Source organism: Spermophilus citellus (assembly GCF_964194105.1).
Source record: "Spermophilus citellus genome assembly, chromosome: 5".
NCBI classification, from domain to species: Eukaryota; Metazoa; Chordata; class Mammalia; order Rodentia; family Sciuridae; genus Spermophilus; species Spermophilus citellus.
The window spans coordinates 61,541,315-61,556,044 of NC_138186.1; the positions used below are offsets into that span (position 1 = coordinate 61,541,315).

Sequence of the window (14,730 nt, forward strand, 5' to 3'; positions counted from 1 at the left end):
AGGATCAGTACACAGCCAGTTGCTGTGGCCTGTCCTTGAGGAATTTAAGGTTTTATTTGAAAGACACGAACTTCATAACTGATGTGTTTTGAAGATCATAAGATTTTTTAAAAAGTACTTTTACTTTTCAGTTGTAGTTGGATGCATTACCTTTATTTTATTTATTTTTATGTGGTGCTGAGGATCGAACCCAGGGCCTCGCATATGCTAGGCGAGTGCTCTACCGCTGAGCCACAAATCCCAGCCCGATCGTGAGATTTAAACCAAGGACACTGAGATTTTAGTAGCAGTCCTTCCAATTTCAAGTTCACCTTGAGCAAATCTTCTAACTGTGCCCATCCCAGTTTCCTTGCATAAAATGGAGAAACAGTCCTCTTTCACACAATTATATGTAGGGTTTTGTTGTTGTTGTTTGTTTTATGGGAAAACGCTTCCAGGGCAAAGTATGAGGACTGCAGCTATTGTAACTGGGTGAAGCTATCATAATTGGGCTAACTTGAGGCCCAATGCGATCTAGACAACAGGACTAGGTGAGTTTGGAGGTCGGTCGGTTGGTAGGTAGGTTCCTGGGCATGGGGAGGTGGGAGTCCTCGCAGAGGAGATGGGGCTAAAGTCACAGTCCAGGAGTGGGGCAGTCTGCAGGGACAGGGAGGAAGGTGCCAGTTTAGACAGAGGATGAATTCTGGACACAGGCTGCAGGCTACAAGGACCAAGAGCAGCAGAAGGTGGGCCAGCCTGACAGGTGTGTGGGGAGGCAGTGTTGGGAAGAAGCAAGGAGAGGGTAAAGAGGGTCTCAGAGGCATTGATTCTATGGACAGCAGAGAGTAGGGAAGGCTTTCTGATCAAGGGATTAAAGTGCTATTCCAGGAGGAATAACCTCCGGATGGAAGGGAGGGGACCCGGTATGGGGGACAGAACCTAAGAGGCTGAAGGCCCATTTGAAGAACAAAGAGACAATCAGGCTGGCAGTGGTGATCCCTGAACCAGGTGTGGGCTTTGAGAATGGAAAAGAGAGAGTGCAATAGAAGTCAGTGGCCTAGGTCTGTAATCCCAGTGATTTGTGAGGCTGAGGCAGGAGGATCACAAGTTCAAGGCCAGCCTGGGTTAATTCAGTGAGGCCCTAAGCAACTTAGCAAGACCCTGTCTCAAAATAAACAATAAAAGGTGCTCAGTGGCTTAGAGCACCCCTGGGTTCAATCCCCAGGATACCCCCCACCCCCAAAAGAAGGAGTTAATGGGAGAATGTGCTGACTTGGCTACTTAGTGAGGAAGGTGGCAAGAGAAAGGAACTGGAAACATTTTGGTGCCTAGAGAATGGGAAAGCAAGGAATCTAGGAAGAGAACATGTTGCAAAGGGAGAAAAGATGGACACAATTTTAGACACAGAGGTTATATAGTGACAATGGAATGTCCAAGTGAAAATATCTAAAAGATAGCCAGGATCTGAAGAACCAGGGAAGAAGGTGGGGGTGGAAGACAGACACTTAAGAGGAAGTCCAGATCCATTCCAGGTTTCAAGGGCAGGTTGAAGAGAGGAACCACCACATTCTGTAAGAGCGAAGAGCTTGGCTCTGGTATTGAAAGATGCCTGGTATTTCAACAGCTGTTAAGCTGCCCTTTAAAAGCAGAGAGCACTAGTACCTCTCTGTCTGGGCCCATAATCCAGAACTGTCATGCCAAGGAATTCAGAAGATGGAAAGATACTGTGGGAAAAGGTCTGGATTGCAACTTCAGGGGTGAAGAGTTGGACTCAGCCCTGAAGTCCTCTAGTGTCCCACGGATGATGGTGCCTGCATTGCTGGAATGGATACTCCTATGTGTTGGGAATTCTGCACCCATCTCTGCACCACACATTCTTAGTTGCAGAGCCAATGTCCACTCCTTCCTTTCTTCTTGCTAATCAGGCCAGTGAAGCTCTCAGCCCTAAGGGATACACCAGCGTTTGCAGCATCCCTTGTAAGGAAGGGTGGGCCTGGAGGCGTGGTGCTAGGTAGTGAGGTGCAAGCAGTGGGCTGCTGGGACCATAGGGGGCATTTGCCCTCTCTCATTGAGGTTCTCTGTTCTTTGCAACTAAGAATATTCCTCAGGAATGCAGTGTCCTTTACCTTTTCAGATCCACCGTGGTGACGTTGAACACGACTCCTTTCAGCCAGAGGATCATAAAGAGACGCTGAGAGAAAGGACAGTTGCCAATGCTTTCCCCATCGATTCCAGCCTGGAAAGAAGAGAAGCAGAGTCCTGAGTGGACACATGCCTACTAGCGACACCAGCATCATATCATACACATTAACACCAGTGCCAAGAGCACCACATCCCCATTTGACTTCACAGCCAATAGTCCTACATTCAACTTCTTTGTTTTTCTAATACTTATGCATGACCATGCCTGGCACCATGTATTGAATTGAACTTGAGTTTCCAGCATGGAGATTTTGTAGAATCATAACTTTCTGAAACCATAGGACCTTGATATCTCAGGGCAAAAAGAGGACCTCCAACATCACACAGGCCAACATAAATGATACTGAGACATCGACTTCTTCATCCCCATGTAATCAACTAATCTATGCCTGAATATCTCCATTGACTGGTAATTTATATCCCTCAAAGCTTTACTTTGCCTGTATCTAGCCAAAATATGTTCCTGTATAATCTGCCCTCTCTACAGAAACACAAGAACCAACCACAGGTCGCATCATAGAATGCCTTCACACGTTTTTCATTCATTTCCTCTGCTCGTTATCTCCTAGAGCGTGTTTTTACATCTGGGAGACAAGTCTGTCTGTCTTCTGCACCTCTAAGGGGGATGCAGAGCCATGCATAAAAAATTTAGTTCAAGCAAACACATAGACAAACACAAAAAGGCTGGGGAATGGGTCTCTGCATAGTTTGTTTCCATGGAGTGGTTTCTTTGCCCCTGATATGGTACCAAGAGGAAGAAAATATCCCATTCACTATAGTCTTTGAAGCCTCAGTGTCACTGGGTTCCTGGAACATGGGACTCCACTGGGGGGGGAGGGATGAGGAGTCAAGATCCCAGGCTTCCTTGCAAAGCTGTTAACGATGCAGCCAACATCCAGGGCTTGGGGCTCACTAAGAATGATTTTTTATTTTTTTAAAGAAGGAGAAAACAAATGCCATCTCAATGCTCAACGCATTATTTTCTCCCTTGACTTCCCTTGTGCTGTGGCACCCGGGGACAGCCCGCAGCACCGTCTGGCATACATTAGTGCCTGATCCTGTGCTTATTTCTGCTTTGCAATTTGCTCCTAGCAGAGGCTCGGATTTATAATGGAAAACCATGGCCTTTGACAGTGTTGATTGTAGGTAATTGCTATGAAATTATAGGTCTTTAACCCCCTTCTTAACTGTACCCAGAGCCACACTTCCTAGACAGGTTTCACTTTTCCTGGGTGCCCTGAGCAGCCGGGACAGCAGGGGTTCCCCTATGTGGACCATGCGCCTGCGTAGAGAGCTAACAAAAGCCAAAAAGCATGTTAGAACCGGCATCTACCAGTGACTCCATTGCTAGGAACACACCTGTGTTCATCATGTCAGGTGCGGGGTCCTTGGTCTTTTATGACATCCCGACAGCAGGGATTTCCCCCCAGGGCCAGTTATAATCTAAGTGACAAGAGAACTTTAAAAGGCAAAAACAAAACAAAAAAAAGCCACACCCACATACGGCTATCTGATTTTCCTCCAGTGGTGGCAGTGGAAGGACAAGGGATTGAAGAAGGGAATTTGTAAAATACTAGAATTCTTAGCTGGACCAAAAGTTCCTGTGAGAATGTCAATAGCAATAACTAATGTCCACATCATCAGGTTTTGCTAGAGTGGTTGACATACACCATTAACTCATTTATTCCTCATGAGAAGCCTGTAATGGACATCATCCCTTAGAGATGTGCAGATGGTGGCACAGAGAGGTGATATAACTGGCCTGAGGGTCCCAGCGTGGTGAAGCCAGTCAGTCTGGCTGGAGACCTGGCCCTCCTAACTACCATGCGTGAAGTCCAGTCTGAGGGTCCACTAGGTGACGTGTCCTCCCAAGGTCTCAAGACCCGTGCAGGGAGGCGATGGTCTTGAGGTAAGACATCTGTCCTCCAGGATGTCCCCTCAGCCATGCCAGGGTTTCGGCAGTGACGTCTTTTCATCTCCATACCTTTTCATTCTCTTATTAACATCATCTTACATGATGATTCTAGGCCTAGTAAACAGAAATTGCCAAACGGTGAACAGGCTAAGTGGGGTCTCTGCGGTCTACCTCTGTACCCTGGCAGCTCTCTTTCAGGTTTCTCTGTTCTCCTTCAAACCTCACAGCTCTGTGGCCCTGATAATCCATTTGTTAAGCTCTTGAGTTAATGTTTGTGGTCATGACTCAAAACATCCACAGAGAAGAACTAGCAGGGGCCCACACCCTAAAAAGTATGAGGGGAAACCCAGATGTTCTTGTTCCAAGGCGGTTCTGAGCGATGGGGGCTGGAGAATAGTTTGAAGGTGGTGGGCTAGGCTGAATAGCATTCCCCGAAACTTCTCTCCACCTGGAAGCTGTGAGTGGGGCCTAATTTAGAAATACGATCTTTGCAGAGGTAATCAAGTTTAAGAAGAAGTCATATTGGATTAGGATGGACTCTAAATATGACTTGTGTCTTTGTTACAGAAATTTGGGCACAGACATACCAGGGAGAGGGTCATGTGAAAATGTAGGCCTGGATTGGAGTGATGCACCTCCAAGGGGTGCCCAGGAGTGGAAGAGGCAAGGAAGGATTCAAGCCTTTGGAGAGAGCTTGGCCCCTCTGACACCTTGAATTTGAACTTCTAGCCTGTGAACTGTGCTCAATTGTCAGGTATAACCCCAAAGTACTTCCTGTTCCCCAGATATTCAATGTATTATGAAATAGTCTACCACTATAATATTACATAGGATAATAACAATAGTAGCACAATGTAATTATAGTTTGTATATTACACGTATAGTATATGCTGGTTAATTCATATTCACGTTATTACATTTTCTTTTCACATGACGTCCCCCCCTATATGTTGAGCATGGGTCCACTGGAGCCTGGGCCATATTTTATTTACTTTGACTTCAGTAGCAAAAAACACAGGAGCTTGACATTGAACTCTGATGCTTAGTACTTGCTTAAATGTATGCATGTTGAGGGGAGGGTGACATTCCTCCATTTTCATGGCATGAGGCTTTCAAAATTCTCTCATTGTCCTCCGAAGAGCGTCCTGGGGGAAGCAATCAATCCGAGTTCTGTAGCCCACAGAAGCAGGAGGTTGTGGTAGTAGACTTATCTTGGTCTGTCATTTACATATGACCAACCTTGGGGTAAAGAAGTCTCCTCTGGCCTTGGCCTTGACTACTGCACCTACATTTTCCTGCAGTTTGGAGAATGCAAATGGTGAAGGGAGATTTAGGTTCTTAAACATTTTGGTCTTAGAGCCCTTATCTGCTTTTAAGGGCTAATTAGGATCGCCAAGAGCTTTTCATTTATGTGGACTCTAGTTAATAATATTTACTGTATTCATTAACTCATGCTGAAAATGTTTTAAATATTTATTCATTCATTTAAATAGAATAATAAGCATCCTAACATAAATGACATTTTAATGTATTTTCTGAAAACAAAACTTTAGTAAGAAAAGTGCTAATGTTTTATGTTTTTACCAATTCTGTAACATCTGGGTTACTAAGAGTTGGCTTTTGCATTCAATCTGTTGACATGTGGTTGTGTATATGAAGAAAATCTGGCCTCACACAGATATACCTGTGGGAGAGGGAGGAGTATTTTAATGGCCTTTTCAGTTAATCATGGGCATTCTTCAATACCATAATGAAACTCAACAAGTGGTAGGTTCTTAAGGATTGGCAGATAAGTGGAATTTGAAATCACATAAATGGCATTGTTTTCTGTTCCAACAAAACCTACTCACTTATCTTGCATTTTAAATGGATCTTCATCCATTAATGAACTTGTAAACAATAAATTGTGATATGGAAAATAGTGTTTCATTGAGTTATGCCGATCCTCCTCTACATTTCATTATAAAACATTTTAAAATGCATTCATCAATACTGCCACAAATCTCATCAAAAATGTTAAGCTCTTAAGCTCATGGTAGTAGCTACACTTTTTTATTCTAATTTTCTCTTGAAATCTTACATTTTATCATTGGCAGTAAACACCATCAGTTGCTATCTTTAAATGACCTGCTCATTCCATCATCTTTTCCAGAAACAGTCTGGCTAATACCAAGTCTGAGTAACCACAGTATGTGTGTGCACACACGTGCATGATCTCACACACGCTAGTTCAAGTAAAAATCATGTTCTGTGAAGGACACACAGGTGCCTATTCCTTTGAGAACCATAGTTTTTTTGAATTCAGCCACAGAGGAATGTGCATTTCCCTACCCATAAGCCAGAAGGTTCAGCAGACATGTACACGAGGAAAGAGATTTCATTGCACTGTGTAATTTTTACTGCTTCATCAAGAACATTCATAATTGAGACTGGTTCTTATTTCTTTGCATGCATGACTTCAAGTTATATTTGTACTGCCCCTTTGGTTTGCTGAAACACCAACAGTTTCCCCACCAAATGCCAAGCCTACTATCTTGGAAAATAGCAGAGACCTTTCAGAAACCCTGACAGCCTCTCAGGGACCTCAGGAGTCCAAGAACAACATGGAACAACTGTTGGCTTAAGACTTCCCATGAACAGTCCAGGTGTGCAGAGCTTGGACTGCAGACAACCAAGGGAAACTAATGATTGCCCAAAAGTCACTTGTAGATAACCAGGTCAAGAAGGGGGAAGAATTGGATCCAGAAAAAAACAGCAGGAGATGCACAGGTGACATTTAAGCATGACGGGTATGTTAGTAGTCAATTTTTTTCCCTCTCAGCTCCAACGCACTCTTGAATCTACACTAGGTGAGAGCAGGGAGAATTCCTGTAAGCCTTTCTCCTCTAAAAGCTTTCTCTGGAAAGAGCCCTGGAGGGACATTGCGGGAGGAAATGGCTCCCTTGCTATGGGTGGCTTGGCCTGGGTGTAAGGACCACAGTGGAGCCACCTAGCCACTGGCTTGGAATGGCATTTCTCTGGCACCTTGTGGCCTTAGTCTGGCTTCCAAAGTCCCCATGCAAACTGCACCAAGTCATTATCTTACAGGGAAGACTGTCAAAGTAGTAAAAGCCACAGAGGACTCTCTTTAGATACACAACGACTTATCTATATAGTTCTAAACGGATCCAAAGTTTTTAAAATAGTAATAATATTTTTCTCATTAGGGTAAGTCAGACAATATTCCTTCCTGTGACTTTTAAAAAAAAAATCCCCAATGGTTTGTCTTTTCAACAATTTGGTTAGCAATCCTTCCATTAGCAGAGATGTGCCCGGGAAGTTTGTGGTCCACAGGAGGACAGGGAGGTCCACCCTGGAAGAAATCAACATTTCTTTTCTCAGCAGCCACAACTCACCAGGATCACTGAGGCATCTCTCATTAAATAAGCAATCAGGCCATATGACACATTTGAGGCTTCAAAGACCCCCAGCAGTTATCTAAAGCTGAACCAAAGCTCTGTGTAGACAGCTGCCCATATAATGTGATAGGAAGAGTTCCAGATCTATTAGGATTCTCCAGAGAAATAGAACACACACACACACACACACACACACATACACACACACACACACATACACACACACACATGCACACACACACATGCACACACACAATTTTATCAATTATCTATCAGCAGATACACAGAAACAGATATGATATATATGTGTGTATTCGTATGTATGCATATTTTATATAAACAGAGAGAAAGAGATTAAGAAACTGACTAGCACAGCTGTGGAGGTTGGCGAATCAGCAGCTACAGGGTGGAGCCGCAAGTTGGAGGCCCAGGGAAGAGCTGCAGCTGGAGCCCAAGGCAGTCTGCTGGCAATTCCCTCTTCCTTAGAGGAGGTCAGTCTTTATTCTGTTACACCACATTATGGAGGTGATCTGCTTTACTCAGAGTCCACCAATTTCAGTGTTGATCTCATCCAAAAAACACCTTCACAGAAACATCCAGAATAACATTTGATCAAATATTTGAATACCATGGCCTAACCAAGTGATACATAAAGTTAACCATCACACCTGGCAAATTTCAAAATACTACCTGAGGCAGATGACTCTATGAGTCCAGGATCTGTCACAAGCACCTTTGCTCATCAGATGATTTCAGGAACAACTGAAATTGGAGGCACCATACCCCGAAGGTTCCTAGTTTAAGTCTCTGAGACAGCAGGGCCAAGCAGTGCCTTTGACTCTGAGTGTACGTCTGGGTCTGACTGACTTTGGGCCCAAGGCAGCCTATGTCACATGCAGGATTCCACTGTGTCTGGGCCCTCGTGGAGTGGCCTCCAGCCCCTGAGCTTGGTGTCCATCTGCTACCCTGCACCTTTCCACATTCTCTGAGAACTGCCCTTTCTAACTCAGCGGAAGTGCTCCTTCCCCTCCTCCACTCCAACCTGGCTTTCTCCAGCTCGTTTAATAGGCAAATGAATCTCTTTCAAACCTCTTGCCAATCCTGCTTCTGTTGAAGGATCTCTTCTGAAATTACTCTCTTTCAGTTTCTTTCTGGGCTAGATCAAATTTTTTTTTCTTCTCCTTCTCCTTCTTACTTCTCACCTTTCCTTCCTTCCTTCTTCTTCCTTCTTCCTTTTTTCCCATCTGTCTCTTTGCCGTACCTAAAGTTTCCCACAGCATTAGAAATTCTTCCTGCTCCTTCTTTTTTTTCCTCTTTAATTTTTATTAGTTATGGATGAACCTTTATTTATTTATTTATTTATATGTGGTGCTGAGACTCGAACCCAGTGCCTCACACCTGCTAGGCAAGCGTTCTACCACTGAGCCACAACCCCAACCCCTGCTGCTCCTTCTTTTTGAAACTGAGTCCTCTGCCACCTCCCTTGTCACCTGGTACCTCTGGTGTGGCAGGGGACCTGTGAGGTCACAGGGGACCTGCATTCTGAAGAACAGCACTTGGCTTCAGTCTCTGCTGTTGTCATCTTGTAATAAGTTTTGAACAAGAGATTCCTTGTTTTCTCTTTGTGGTAGGTTCCACAAGTTCTGTGGCAGGTCCCGAGTGGGGTCCTCTTGTTCGTTTGCTGACATCCTCCTCTTGGCCTTTGCCCTCTCGGTTCACTCCTCTCCCTCCACTCCTGATGCTCTTTGGAGAACTCATCGACTCCTAGACACGATTATCCTCCCCACTTTGGCAATAACTCTGCCTGCTAGACCTTTAGGGTCATGCCAATGACCCTGAACCGAGAGAAGGAAAGAAAGCAAGTCAGAAAGGAAGGAGGTGCTGTCATATGACCTGACACGATAGAATGTATGAGTATTCACTTTTTGAAAGCTACTGCTATTGTCTTTGTGACCACAGGTGACAAATATTTAAAAAGAGCTCATTAAACATCCCTGTTTATGAAATGCTATGCTGTGCAATGCCAGTCACGATCTGTGATGGCACAAAGTTCAGCAGGACCTTGGTGTCCAGGATTCTGTGTGTGGAGCAACATGTTCAATAGAGAAAGCTCACACAGGGAGAGCTATCGCCATGCTCACTGGCCAGAAAAGAGTGCTCCTGAATGAGGTCATGCATTTACCATGAAGGGAGACTGGGAGGACTCCTATCTGGCTAGCTGTTGGTCCTATTATAAGCAGGTGCATGTCTGCTCCCCATGAGGTTTTTGAGCTGCTGCGCAGAGCAACCTTCTCCAAGGAACTTTTTTTTTCAAGTAGCACAGGAGCCAAAGATGAGAAGAACTAGAGCCCAAGGAAGACAAATGGATAAAGCTGAGCGGTCAGGGCTGGGACTGACTGCTGCCGGTTTACTGATGCAGCCTAGTGGAAGTCTTTGTGTTTTCTCAACATCCAGGAACCTTTGTCACAAATATTTAATGAACTGTCATGCCGTTCTTTAGACATGATGACGGTTCTCAGTGCCTGGACCAGGAAAGCTGAAATCTGGAAGTCTTCCACCTCAGAAATATACCAAAGAGCAGGAAACCAAAGAATGACACAAATCTACAGCCTCAAATAAACAAGACTGGTTCCCACATGGCTTTAATTTGAAGAAGAAGTCTTCTCACTGAAGCCCCACATAGAAAATCCCCGTCCCAACCGAGGAAACGTTCTCCGCTTATTAGGCCACTGTCAAAAGTTTTGCTTTTGTCTCTTGACATGTTTTTTATTTGTTATCCAAGATGCTATAGAAATTGGTTCCAGCTTTTGATCATGAATTTATTTCCCCTACATTCATGAAATGATCCTGTTATTCCTATAATTTTCATACCGAACAAGGGCATCTTGACATTGAACTCTGTTTTTCTAGTTTTTCTCGTATAAAGTTTGGTGTTTGGGCTCCTAGGATAGCTGAGATTCCTCAGTGATTACTAGCTCTCCTCTCAGCTCTGGTTGTTTGAATGTTGAGTTTGAACATAGAATCTTAATAGAATAAGCCGATCTGGAAAGACTTCAGAAAAATCACAAAAGCTATCGGCGGACCTCTCAGTTGGGCTCAATTAAGTGCTCATCAACTCCAAACTCACAAATGTAACAGATTTAAAGCTGACGGTGCTAAGAGCAAATCTGAGTCATAAGATTTATTGAAGGGTGGGGCTTTCTGGAAAATTCTGTGCAAAATGACTCCTGTAGAATACGTCAACAAAGCATATATATATATAGTTTAAAAAATCCTACTCTAATATTCATTTTAAAATGCAATTTCCCAGGCTCCACTCTCAGTCTGATTTAGTTAGTCTAGAGTGGGGCTCAGACACCACCCTTGTTTCCTCTCAGAGTGTCCAAAGTGATTCTCATGTCCTACCAAGACTGACAACTTCTGATCTTGCTGCCTTCCTGAATGGAAATGGATGAACCAAAGAACCCTGAGCCCACCGTAGACAGAATCCTCACGCCTGGGACTCGAGTGACAGGCTGGTCCAGGCACTACCTCTGGGACATTGTTCTTTCTCCTCTGTTTCCTGTTTCTGCAATCCAAACTGGAAGCTCCTTCCTGTCCTTGTCCCCCTCCTCCCTCCCACCCCACCTTTGTGCTATTCTTCCTCACCTTCCATCTCTGCACAGGCCTTGAAAAAGTGTCCCAGTCTGGGTCATTCTGGGAAGGAAGCACCTCTGGAGAAAGATACCTGGGAACACCGAGTCAGTGCACCCAAACACGATACCAAGACCTTCACTGGCTGGTAGATGGCTTTTATGGTTGTACCTCTACAGGTGTCCCTTCCCTGAAGGTGACAGAGGACACTGTGACCAGGCAAAAATCCTCATCTCTGGGCTCACGTTCCCATGTGCTCAGTTCAGATACAGGCCAAATGCATGCAAGCTTCTTCTCCAATCCCTTTCTTCTAGACAGCCATGCCTAGAGATTTTGCTTCTTCTAAAGTGTGGGGTGCCCACAAAGTCCTGTTTGGGGCTTTTCTCATTGTTAGCTCCACTCTAAGCCATATTGTGGTTACCCGGTCACTTGAGTAGGGTGGATCCACACACCTGAGGCACATCTTCACCAAGGAAGGAGGAAGAGGAAGAAGGGCAGGAGCAGCTCCTGGAAGTCTTGAAAGGAGGCAGGTTTTCACCTGTCATGTCCTCCACATGAGATCCAGCCAACCCTCCTCTACAGCTCACAATGAGGAGTTCCTAGAACAGGTGCCCGGGCCAGCTGCATTATTTGCTTTTTAAAACTTTCTTTTTAAAATGGCTTCAGAGAGCCAGGCACAGTGGCTGTAATCCCAGTGGCTTGGGAGGCACAGGCAGGAGGATCCTGAGTTCAACGCCAACTTCAGCAACAGCGAGGCGCCAAGTAACTCAGTGAGACCCTGTCTCTAAATAAAAGACAAAAAAAAAAAAAAAAAAAAAAAAGGCTGGGGATGTGGCTCAGTGGTCAAGTGTCCCTGAGTTCAATTCCCCATACCCAAAGTAAATAAAATAAAATAAAATGACTTCAGAGCTGGTTAGAGAGAAAGTCTTAAAACTAACGCTACATTTTAAAACAGAACAACAACAAAAATAAACACAAAGCAAAGAAAGAAAGAAAGAAAGAAAAGAAAAAAAATAACACTGCATTCCTTTTTAATTAATTTGGAGGTGGGAGACTGAAGAAATACTTCACTGCTTTGAACATAGGCCCTCTGGGTTTGAAAGAGTGACATTTTCCCAGACCCGTGTATCAGCCAGGATGAAGAAACAGGATTTTTCACAAACTGAGCTCTCTGGGATGCCCTTAAGCAAGAGAGGGTAATAAATATGAAGGATTTGGAGTCCTAAGTTCCTGACTTAGTTTTGACACAAAGAGCTGTATGATCTTGAGCAAGAAATTTCTCCTCTCCAGGAGAAATTTCATTTATAAAGTAGATAAATTAAAAGAGATAGTCTTGAGTGACATGCTGAAACGTTTCTAAAATGTAATGGGGAGAAAGTGAATATCGTTGATCTTTTATTTGCATCTAAGAACTCCCAAGGCTGAATGCAGACTCCCTGAGTTAACTGTGTCCCCAGCTCCCAGCACCGTATCAGGCTCATGCACAAACTCTAGAGCTGTTTGCTGAGATGGAAGGTTGGCATTCTCCCTGGAAAAGCAGGCAGGTGTACTTGCAGGTCAGGAGCCAGCACTGCAGGTTGGAGGGGAAGTGAGTCCATAAAACAAGGCCCACTTGTGGCCAGACTTGCCAGCTCTTTAAGGCTTCACCCTCTTCTCGTTTTTTGCTCCAATACCGTTCCATAGTATTCTCAGCACATTACTTTTAAAAGCAGTTGAAGAAATAGTCCTTTTGCAAAACCCTGCTCGCCAGGCCCCTCAAGCTTCATCTAAGCCCTTCATTTCTCAAGACTGGGCCAACTGAGGTCCAAAGAGTCCAAACGACTTTTCCAAGACTAAATGGACAATTGGTAGGGGTGGCATTTGCAGTTGAGTGGAGATGACTGAAATCTCATCAGAATTATCAGTGTATGCACTGAAGACATAATCACAGAAGATGTGCTATGCTTTGGAGTGGACTGTCACCCAGTGGTTCCTGTGTTGGAAGCTTGGTCCTCAGTGTGGTATTATTAAGACGTGGGGGAAACTTAAAGAGCAGGGACCAAGTGGGACGTTGTTGGGCCTCTGCCCTGGGAAAGCATTAATACTAAGAAAAGGATTGATACTTGTCTTATGGAAAGAGTTAGTTGTTGTTGGGAGATGTTTGTTATAAAAGGAGCAAGATGTCTTGCCATCTGATTGTTCTTGCACGGGCTCCCGCCATTGTGATAACCATCTGCTATGAGATCCTTACCAGAGCTGAGTCAATTCCAGTGCCATGTTCTTGAACCTCCAGAACCAGGAGCTAAATAAACCTTTTTTATTTATAAGGCACCCAGACTCAGGTACTTTGTTATAGTAATAGAAAATGGACCATTATGGAAAAGGAAAGAAAGAATGAAATCTCTTTGAAGATTTCCTGTTATTGTACACTCTTAAAAGAATAAAATGCTAAAGACATAGGAGGAAAACTTCTGGTAATTTTAGGGTATGAATTCTAATCAAGATTTATTCTGCATCCATGTGGAAGATTCACTCAGGGTAAAGACAAGAAGCCAGAATCATACTGCAGTTCTTGAGCCACCCAGAGGAAATAAAGAAGGGAAGCTGTCAAGTCCCTCCCAATTCGTAGTCCTCCTCCTTCCCCATAGGGCGATTGGAAAGATTAAGGGAAATACAGAAGTAAAGGGGGACACAGTACTGGACAGACAGAAAGCATTCTTCATCAGCTGTCTTCATGGACACTCTGAACCCTCCCCTCCTGCTTCCTCCCAAAGCCCCAACCTATATGTGAAAGGCCACATTTTCAGAAAGCCTTTCTATTCCACCACAGAATAGAGAAATGTTCCTACTGGCCAAATGCCCCCATCCTGTGAGCCACTCAGCTGATTTCTTCCAAGCTCCTAAAGAACTCACTGCAAGGATAGTATTCCCACCTGGTCATGTTTCTACTTTATAAAGAAGCTTTTCCAAACAACCTCGCAGTAACAGCCAGGTTTTATGTCAAGGAGACTCAATTTCATTTTTTCTGCCTTGGGAAAAAAAACAACAACAAAAAAACAAAACACTCTGCCCTTGTGCCTGGCTGAGTGGTATGTTCAAGCTCAGGCCGAGCTGTAATTGAAAAGGAGCCTGTCTTTTGTAAGAATCTGGGCCAAAAGAGGAAATGAAAACCTTTTCCAAATGGCAGACTAAAGCAGGAAATGTTCTATTTATTGTACTCCCATAAAAAAAAAATAAACCTACCCTAGTATTTATACCGCACACACAATAACACAGGCCATCACCCAGGAAGGTACAGCTCGGGCGGAAGGGAGTCGGTGCTTCTCCTCTAAGACCTACCATGTTTTCCTTCACAAGGCCCCTTGCAGCTACCAGAGACTGGTGGCCCGCCTGCTTTCTATCTGACCAGGGGGACCTGCATGCTGGGCCCAGTTGTCCCGCAAGATAAACATGCTGATGAGCAAGCCTTTACCTCAATCTCAACTTTGGCATCCCTGCCTGAGAAGGAAGAAACAACTGGATAATGCCCCACTTCAAAGTCTCTGCTTCTCTCTCTGCTCATTTGTTCAGCAATATTAATCGGCCATAAGGAATTTAGAAGGGATTCTTGATTGGGAAGAGTTC

At 44.3% G+C, this 14,730-nt stretch overlaps 1 protein-coding gene across 2 annotated transcripts in view; it reads right to left on the minus strand.

The window, feature by feature from the left end:
* CLIC5 (chloride intracellular channel 5) overlaps nucleotides 1–14,730 on the minus strand; it is a 147,622-nt gene that overhangs the window by 46,221 nt on the left and 86,671 nt on the right. For both annotated transcript variants that reach the window (XM_081294416.1, XM_081294417.1), the window contains exon 2: nucleotides 2,106–2,215. In XM_081294416.1, the coding sequence (XP_081150542.1) occupies nucleotides 2,106–2,215 (110 nt within the window). The remainder of the gene's footprint in view (nucleotides 1–2,105; nucleotides 2,216–14,730) is intronic.